Genomic DNA, 10,074 nt, shown 5'->3' with positions numbered 1-10,074 from the left:
ACCCCCTGCCACATGTCAGAGAAAAACAACCCCCAACCCCTTTTCTTTGTATAGTACTAAAAATTAAAAAAAAAAAACAACTTTAAGAATTTGTTCCTGGACCCCGCAAAAATCTTTTTATAAAATAAAGGAGTATTATTATATAAGGTAAAATACTTTTTTTCCAAAAGGCTCCCCAAAATCCCCAAACAAAAAACACTTCCTTTTCAAATCACCATATTGCTAAATTCTGGATAGCAAAAACCCTTATATTCTCAAATTAAAGAATTTAAGACTTCGCATTTGTCAAGAAAAGACTTCTAACTAATCTTCTGTTATACAAATTAATTAAAACACCAAAGTGTAGGAAACTTGTTCAAACAGTAATTGATAAGCTTCCAAAAAAGCAAGAGACTTCATTCGTACTTCTTTTTTTCCATTTACTGCCTCTCTAAAATGATTTAAAAAGAAATTTGCATATGCCAGAAAAGTAGTTCCTGACAGTTACACACTGGTGGCCCCGTGGATAATGTCTGTCATTCCATGTTGGGGTCAAAGGAGAGGACAGCAGCAGGCTCCTGACACTTTTTTTGACTTGTTTTAAGGCCCTTTAGATAAACGTATAAATAAGGCCCACATAATACTTTAAGGAAAGGAAAATATCTTATTGATTTAGAAAAGGTACTAACTCTCATACCAGGTGGCGGTGGGCAGGGTCTTGTTGGAGTTCCGACCTTTGGGGGCAGTGCAGGGGGTACATCTTCACTTTTGACCGGTGCTTCCTCCGGCGTATTTTTTGTAACGACCATATTTCTGGCAGAGTTTGATGTGGCTGAACTAAAAGGATCTTCATTGTTGACCTTTGTTTGAAAAGAAATGTTTATAGATGGTTATGTATATATTATACCAACCAAACTGTACGTGATCATGTAGCATTCGAAGAATGGTCTTCAGTATCATGCTGCTTTATTTATTTCAATTCTGAAGCACTGACATTTCAACCTTTGTATTCAGGGCCAAAGGACGAATTTTATTAAATTGTTCTATATGAGTAGTAGTTCTTTATTCTTTCCTTCCTTCCAAAATTTTATTTATTTATTTTTAGAGAGGGGAAGGGAAGGAGAAAGAGAGGGAGAAAAACATTAGTGTGTGGTTGCCTCTTGCACTCCCCTCACTGGGGACCTGGCCAGCAAACTCAGGCATGTGCCCTGACTGGGAATCAAATCAGCAACCCTTTGGTTTGCAGGCCGGTGCTCAATCCACTCAGCCACACCAGCCAGGGCAACACCACTATTTATTAAGAGCAACAGGCCATACCAAAACAAGCCAGCTCTGGATCAACAGTTTGTCAAGCTTCAGGCAACACAAAACTGCCTGAGGCCATTTTACAGGGACTACATATCTTCCCTCAAATGAATATCTGATCTGAATGATTAAAAAAAAAGATTTCATACTTCCCAATGTATACTTAAATATAGGCAAGATTTAGCAAATGCCAAAAAAAAAGGCATTTTGAAAACATTAAAGACAGCTTGAAATCGGTGTTTTAAAGCAAAGCGACCCATGGACCCATAATTTGACTCTTCATGAGTCTGAAGGCCCTGTCTTTCTAATACGTGGAGTAATGAAAGACTGACTATTCTACAATGAATCAGATGTTAAGATTTTAGACCTATTTAGGCCAGTATTTCTCTACAGGAGCACTACTGACATTCTGGGCTGGCCACAATTCTATGTTGGGGGATGTGAGGGCTGGACAGGGGGTTTGCAGGGGGTTTAACAGCATTCCTGCTCTCTATCTGCTAAGTAGTAGTCCCCCTCTCCAGCTGTGACAGCCGAAAATACCTTTAGACACTGCCAAAGGTTTCCTGGGGGTGGGGAGAGGGGGGAAGTACCACCCAGATGAGAAACAATGGCATAGACAATTTGACTCTAACTTTACTGTTTTGGCTTCAATCAGTCCTAGAGCTATCCTGGAAAGTAGGCAGTAGACATTTAAGTGCTGGACTATGTGTATTAATTGCCTTAATATAAACCTAACAGCCTTAAAACAACAACAAAATCGATTAACCAATGCAGAGAGGATGGAATACAATGCCCAGATTATACATTGACCCAGACAATCAAGAGGAGAAAAATGTAGTTCAATTGGAAGAAACACATTTAAAAAGACGGAAGACTCTTAAAAATGAAGTTGTTGAGCAAACTTGTCAGTAGAACACTATAATTACCTATATACTCATCACTGTCTTTTTTAATAGAAATATATCTACTTTAATTATATCTTACCTTTCATTTCTATCTGAAATCAACATTTGCTGCAATTTATCGAAATCAAGTTGCAGTGTCAGTGAGAGGCTTAAATAATAGAAAGGAACAGCTGCTCTTTTGGTGGAGACGTAGTGTACTCCACTTTCTCACCAGTCAATTCTGATTACCTTTGACAATCTGCTGAAGTCAGCAAATCCATCTTCAAATGATTCATTTCCAAAAACAGAAGCGAAGGGGTCCGTGGCTAAAATGAATATAGAAAATCAATACAATAGGACAGAAAGACATCGAATTTCATGTCTTCTTTTGCTTGGTAACATTAAGACAGATAAAAAATATCTAGTTCCAAATAATAGTTCTGAATTTCTGACTTAAGTCCACAAACAGTGAACACATTAATATCCCTACAAGATAAATATATTCATCTGTATAAATCAACTGATAAATGATTTAGGATAAAATAAAAACAAATAACCCAACTCCAGAGAAAGCATTTAACACTCTGGAACAACTGGGGAGCAAGACAGACTGCACAATCCAGGGTTCCAGTAGTACAGGAAAAGAAAAACTCAAAACCTCTGGCTATAAAAACCTGTGGGGGTTGTGGCGGTGGGAGAAACTCCCAGCCTCACAGGAATTTGTTGGAGAGACCCACAGGGTCCTAGAACATACACAAGTCCACCTACCTGGGTACCAACCTAGAAGGGCCCAATTTGCTTATGGGTGGTAAGGGAAGTGACTGAAAGCTGGCCAAAAGCAAAGCAGGTGGTATTGTTCCTACTCAGACCCCTCCTCTATGTACAGGGCCACAACCCAGTAACACGGGCTGTTCTGCTCTGGTAAATACGGCTCCACCCCTTACAACATAACAGGTGCACAGAGACAAAGAAGTATGGCCCAAATTACACCCTGGCTGGTGTGGCTCAGTGGACTGAGTGCGGGCCTGTGAACCACACAATCGCGGTTCAATTCCCAGTCGGGGCACATGCCTGGGTTGCAGGCCAGTTCCCAGCAGGGGACCCACAAGAGGCAACCACAGATTGATATTTCTCTCCTCCTCCCCTTCCCTTTCCCTCTTAAGATGAGTGAATAGAATCTTAAAAAAAAAAAAAAAAAGAAGTATGGCCCAAATTAAAAAACAGATCAAAACTCCAGAAAAACAACAAAGCAAATAAAGAGATAGCCAACCTATCAGATGCAAGAGTTCAAAACATTGGTAATCAGGATGCTCACAGAAATGGTTGAGCGTGGTCACAAAATAGAGGAAAAAGTGAAGGCTATGAAAAGTGAAATAAAGAAAAATATCCAGGGGACCAGCAGTGAAGGGAAGGAAACCAGGACTCAAATCAACGATTTGGACTAGAAAGAAGAAATAAACATTCAAGCAGAATGGAATGAAGAAAAACGAATTTAAAAAAACAAGGAGAGGCTTAGGAACCTTCAGGACAACTGTAAATGCTCCAACATCCAAATCATAGGGGTGCAGAAGGAGAAGAGGAAGAGGAAGAGCGAGAAATTGAAAACTTATTTGAAAAATAATGAAGAATGTCCCCAATCTGGCAAAGGAAATAGACTTCCAATAAGTCGGGAAAGCTCAGAAAGTCTCAAAGAGGCTGGACCCAAATAAGCACACACCAAGGCACAGCATAATTACAATACCCAAGATTAAAGCAGAGAATTTTAAAAGAAGCAAGAGAAAAGGAGAGAGTTAGTTACCTATGAAAGAGTTCCCATAAGACTAGCAGCTAATTTCTCAAAAGAAACCTTACAGGCAAGAAGGGGCTGGAAAGAATGATTTGAAGTCATCATGAAAGACAAGGACCTACATCCAAGACTGCTCTATCCAGCAAAGCTATCATTTGGAATGGAAGGGCAGATAAAGTGCTTCCCAGATAAGGTCAAGTTAAAGGAGTTCATCATCACCAAGCCCTTATGATATGAAATGTTAGAGTTACTTAACTAAGAAAAAGATCAAAACTATGAACAGTAAAATGACAATAAACACAACTATCAAGAACTGAACATAAAACAAAAACAAACTAAGCAAACAACTAGAATAGGAACAGAATCACAGAAATGGAGATAACATGGAGGGTTATCAGCGGGGAGGGGGAGAGGGGAAAATGGGAGACAAGGCATAGGAAATAAAAAGCATAAATGGTAGGTACAAAATAGACAGGGGGAGGTTAAGAATAGTATAGGAAATGGAGAAGCCAAAGAACTTCACTAGAATTCACCGTCTAGTGAGAAACATGTAAGCAAACCATAATAAAACAATCTTACATGAGCTATTTGAGGTTATGAAAAGCCTGTTGTAGGAGTCACTACCTGTCTGGGAGAATTAGGAAAAGTATCAAAGAAGCCACTACATTTGAGCTAAGCCTTATAAATAAGGGATGGGACCTGCCAAACAGATGAAGGTGGGAGAGAGAAAGCTATTCTAGGCATAGGGCACAGTAATTGCAAAACATGCTCCACAGGCATGAGAAATGACCTGTTCCATCACAGCGCACCTATCACATGGATGAACATTTCCAGTAGGAATGAACTTATCTACTTTGAGATTGGTTTCACCTGTTCAGGCATAAGTTCTACCAATAAAGTCAAAGAATGTTTATAGGAACTGCTGTTCAATATAGGCAAGTACAAAGAAAGAAAGGTGCGGGGGGAAGAGACCTGCAAAAAGAGAGGGTAAGACAGAGCAAGCTAAGAGGTACAGAAAAAGTCTCCTTGACCTTCCTCAACTCTTCATCTCTACATCAAATCAGTTTTAGAACAACAGTGCCCACCCACCATTTAAATGTGTACAGTGTGCTCTTATCCTAAAAATGAGTATACAATGGACATAAACAGAAGAGAGGCAAGGGAGGTATACAGGGGTAGGTAAAAGTAGGTTTACAGTGGGGAGTACATGAAACAGAGTTCATTCATGTACTATTACATTATTTATTTGTATTACAACTGTAAACCTACTTTTGCCCACCCTGTATATTATTTTTTTGTTTGCTTTGTCACCAGACAGTTACTGGGTGGAGGAAGCACAGAAAAATGGGTAGAAGCATAGACAGAATTAGTCCTCCAGGGTACATAACGACTCAGAGCCTGAAGAGGATGCGGAAAGTCCAGAGTTACAGGAAATTCTACAGCTTTGGCTATGAAAGCTGATTTACTATTATTACATATCTGCGAGTCCGAGAGCCTGGGACCCAGCCTAGTCATGGGTGCTGTTTCGGGTCTTCCCTGGTTTCTCCCCCTCTTCCTGTTATTCCTGACACCAGGGCCACCGAGGTACCATCAGGGTGCAGATGCTCTCCTGACTGGTGGACAGGTGGCGAGGGCAAAGGAGCTGGGCTCACTGCACGGGAGGGACCGAGAAATCTGCTTCCTGCTTTTCCTCTGCCGCTGTCCCGGAGCTTTCACGAGAAGCCCTGATGCATGTGTGGCAACAGTGCTGAGTTACGTCAGGCCTGACTGAAATTTTGACAAAAAGTGTACACTGTGAAATAAATGAATAAAAAACATGACATTTATGCATGAAGCATATGCTGCTGTTGTGAACTAGAGTTTTTCGACAATTTATTCATTAAAGTAAAATAAATACTCAGCACTGGCCAAAAACACAGGGAAATGTATCCTAAAAGAATGACAATGTACTTTCCCCAAACTGGGGAATTAGTAAGACTTTGGCTACCGCTTTCTCTGATATTGATCATGACTGCTATGAAGCAGAGGCCTGCTCAGAAACTGGAAGGTGTCACTGAGTGGGAACTTGTTCAGAGCATGTGTGAGACACCTGCTGAGGAGCCCCAAAAATAACACCGTGAGGGACCGGGCAGGGGGCTTACTACCTACTGATGCACCCAGGGTCTGTGGGCCAGTAGAATCGGGCTTTACATTTAAATGCAAATGTGGCCTCACTAACACCCTCTTATCCCTAAGAATAAAGGTAATGAACACTCTGGAAAAATACATAAAAGCATAATAAAAAATATCATCTATAATATCATTTCCAGAAATAACCTATACCAGTATTTTAGCATACTTCTGTAACAGCTTTTTATCCTCGTATTTTTTCATTACACATTTGAGATCATACTAGGCTGACATGCTTTTTTGTAATGTGTGATGGATAAAGCTACACTTTAGGCATACTGCATTTTATCCCATTACCCTGATTTAATTTACAGCATTCACCAGTATCTAATTTATCACATGTAAGCTCTACTAAAGAGAGGAACTCTGTTCTGTTGACCTCTGGATCTTCAAGGAGGAAAACAAGGTCTGGCAAATAAGACAGAACTCATATTGTTGAAAATATTTTTAAGAATTAAAAGAGGACAGAAACCACCTATTTGATCAGATGACCAACAAGGAAAAAGGGAAACCAGTTGTAAGGTGCACAATAAACCCCATAGAATAGCTGTCTCCCAGAGAATCCTGAGAGGAGCAAAAAATCTCCCTCCTCCATGACCCATTTATGACTCACAAGATAATCAAGCTTAAGCTCACTGAAAACCTTCAAAAGATCCTCATAAATAACAGGAGGTATAGACACTGGTCATTAATAATGGATCCATTTTCTCAAGCTCGTCTCCAGTTCATTCACACATGCCCTGACCCATTCATCCATTCCCATTTACTAAGCATCTATTATGTTCAAGGTTTAGTACTAAGGGAATAAGGCACGGCATCTACCTTCAAGGAACTCATGATCTAACTAAGTGATATATACACACACACAACTGCTACACAGTGAGTGTTAAAATTCAGAGACAGCAAAGAAGAGGCAACATCTATGTTTATGAGAAAGAGGCAAAGAAGACTTCACGAGAAAGATTTCACTTTCTTATACTGGTGGACAGAAGGGCAGTGGGAGAAGAAAGGCATACACACACCACACACACCTGCTCATATACACACATTTTTTTAAAAAAATTTAAAACAATTTTTAGAGATTTATTTTTAGAGAGAAGGGTAGGTAGGAAAAAAGAGAGAGAAACATCTCTTGGTTGCCTGCGCAAGTCCCGGACCAAGGACCCAGCTCACAACCCAGCTATGTGCTCTGAGTGGGAATCAAACCCACAACTTCCAGTCCGCAGGGCAATACCCAACCCACTGAGCCACATCAGTTAGGGCTTTTCCTTCTTTCATTCATTCATTCATTCATTTATTTATTTTCGGAGAGGGGAGTGAATATCCAATGTGAGAAACACCAATCGGATGACTCCCACGCACACTGCAAAATTGGACCGAAGTTGCAACCCAGGCATGTGCCCTGACCACGAATGGAACAAGCAACCTTTCACTTTGTGGGACAATGCCCAACCGGGACACACCAGTCAGGGAATGCACACACATTTTTCCATTCAAAAATTAAGTGGCCTTGGGGGAGAAAGTCATGGACTATGGCTTGTGGAAATGATGAAAATTAGAGAACATGAAAGAAAGCAGAATCTAAGAATCATAAAATATATGAACATCTGTGTGCTTAGTCTGAGTCATTGCCTGTAAAAAAAAAGACCTACCTACTCCGAATTTTATTACTGCTGGAGCCAAAGATGCTCTGGGGATGCCACGAGCTCCCTTCTACTCACTCTTCAGGATGTTGTAAAGCTTTAATTGAGAATTGGGCCCTGGCTAGTGTGGCTCAATGGATTGAGCACCGGCCTGCAAACCATAGTCACCAGTTCGATTCCCAGTCAGGACATATGCCCAGTCAGGACATATGCCAGGACATATGTCAGGTCCCTGTCCTGACTGGGCGCACACAAGAGGCAACCACACATTGATGTTTCTCTCCCTCTCTCCCTCCCTTCCCCTCTAAAATAAATAAAATCTTAAAAAAAAAAAAGGAGTTGGAAAGACTGCATTTTCTCAGTCAGTAGTTAGTAAAATATACCATGCAAAATTTTTTCTGGCAACAGAATTCATCTCATTTATAATGAAGTGGCAAAAAAACTTCTAAAAGTAGAAATAGAGTATACGTAGAAACTAACCTGAATTTTCTTGCTTCTGTTTTCTTTGTTCTGTAATGCGTCTACTGATGGCAGTAGGAAAAGCTAAAAAGACCCCAATGTGAGGCAAAATACTAAAAATTTTCAATGTCCTTCTATGTGTCATGCCTACTATACTTTAGGAGTAGAGTGAAGTAATTTATCATTTAATTTTTAATTTTTTTTATTTTTAGAGAGAGGGGAAGAGAAGGAGAAAGAGAGGGAGAGAAACATCAATGTGTGGTTGCCTCTCATGTGCCCCCCACTGGGGACCTGGCCCACAACCCAGGCATGTGCCCTGACTGGGAATTGAAACAGCAACCCTTTGGTTTGCAGGCTGGTGCTCAATCCACTGAGCAACACTAGCCAGGGCTAGCATTTAATTTTTAAGAAAAAATATTTGTGCTTATGTTTTTAATCTGAAAGCTTATAGTTTTTTTTAATTGATTTAAATCAATTTTTATTTTTCGATTACAGCTGACATACAATATAGTATTAGTTTCAGATGTAGACCCCAGTGATTAGACCTTGTATAACTTACCAAGTGAACATGCTAATAAATCTCATACCTATCTGACGCCATACACAGCTATTAGAATATTATTGACTATGTATTTCCTATGATGTACTTCACATCCCCATGGATATTCTGTAACAACCAATCTGCACTTCCTAATCTTTTCGCCCATTCCTCCAGCCTGTCTCCCATCTAGCAACCCTCAAAATGTTCTCTGTGTCTAGGAGTTTGTTTCTGTTCTGCTTCTTTATTTTGTTTTTTAGATTCAATTGTTGAAAAATATGTATTTATTGCCATTTTCATTGTTCATATTTTCTATCTTTTTTTCCTTCTTCTTAAAGAAGACCTTTTCATATTTCATGTAATACTGCTTGGTAGTGATGAACTTTAACTTTTTCTTTTCTGGAAAGTTCTTAAATGTCCTTTGATTCTTAATGAAGCTCTGCTGGATAAAGTAATCTTAGTTGTAGGTCCTTGCTTTTCATTGCTTTGAATATGTCTTACCAATCCTTTCTGGCCTGCAAAGTTTCTTTTGAGAAATCAGCTGATGATCTTATGGCAGCTCCCTTGTAGGTAATTAACTACTTTCCTCTTGCTGCTTTTAAGATTCATCTTTGTCCTTAACCTTCTGTATTTTAATTATGCATTTTGGTGTGGGCCTCTTTGAGTTCATCTTGCTTGGGACTCTGTGCTTCCTAGGCTTGTATGTCAATATAGAAGACCTAACTAGAATAATTAAGCAAGGTGAAGAAGAGCACTCCATTGTAAAAGAACAAGTAAAATGATCTGTGTTTACAGAAGACATGATGTGAGATGTAGAAAACTAAAGATTCCACAAAAACACCTATTTAGAACTAATAAATTCAGCAAGTAGTAAGACATAAAAATCAATACACAAAAACCAGTAAGATTTCTATATACTAATACTAAAAAATCTGAAAATGAAACTAAGAAAATAATTTCAGCCCTGGCCAGGTGGCTCAGTTCACTGGAGCATTGAACGATATGCCATAAGGTTGTGGGTTCAATTCCCATGGGAAGGCAACTGATTTCATGTTTCTTTCACACATCAATGTTTCTCTCTCTCCCCCAGCTCTAAAACCAAGAAGCATATCCTTGGGTGCAAATTAAAAAGAAAATAATTTCATTTGAAATAGCAGCAAAAGGAATAAAATACTTAGGAATTAACTTAACCAAGGCAGACTTAAGCACTGACAATTATAAAACATTCTGTGAGTAAAGAACAAGTAAGTGGAAAGACAGTCCATGTTCATGGACTAGAAGACTTGGTAAGATTTTTAATAATATCCAAAG

The 10,074-nt window shown here is 39.4% G+C and overlaps 1 protein-coding gene across 2 annotated transcripts in view; it reads right to left on the bottom strand.

The window, feature by feature from the left end:
• The window catches only part of EPS15 (epidermal growth factor receptor pathway substrate 15), a 131,425-nt gene that overhangs the window by 6,654 nt on the left and 114,697 nt on the right, over window positions 1-10,074 (bottom strand). For both annotated transcript variants that reach the window (XM_037043305.1, XM_037043304.1), the window contains exons 22-23: window positions 2,418-2,494; window positions 677-839 (exon numbers count right to left, since the gene is read on the bottom strand). In XM_037043305.1, coding sequence (XP_036899200.1) covers window positions 677-839; window positions 2,418-2,494 — 240 coding nt within the window. The remainder of the gene's footprint in view (window positions 1-676; window positions 840-2,417; window positions 2,495-10,074) is intronic.

The sequence above is a fragment of the Sturnira hondurensis genome, unplaced genomic scaffold, assembly GCF_014824575.4.
Source record: "Sturnira hondurensis isolate 20B ecotype Veracruz unplaced genomic scaffold, ASM1482457v3 Scaffold0004068, whole genome shotgun sequence".
In the NCBI taxonomy this organism is placed as follows: Eukaryota; Metazoa; Chordata; class Mammalia; order Chiroptera; family Phyllostomidae; genus Sturnira; species Sturnira hondurensis.
The sequence above is the reverse complement of the archived record's forward strand: the minus strand, read 5'-3'. Positions and strand labels throughout refer to the sequence as shown.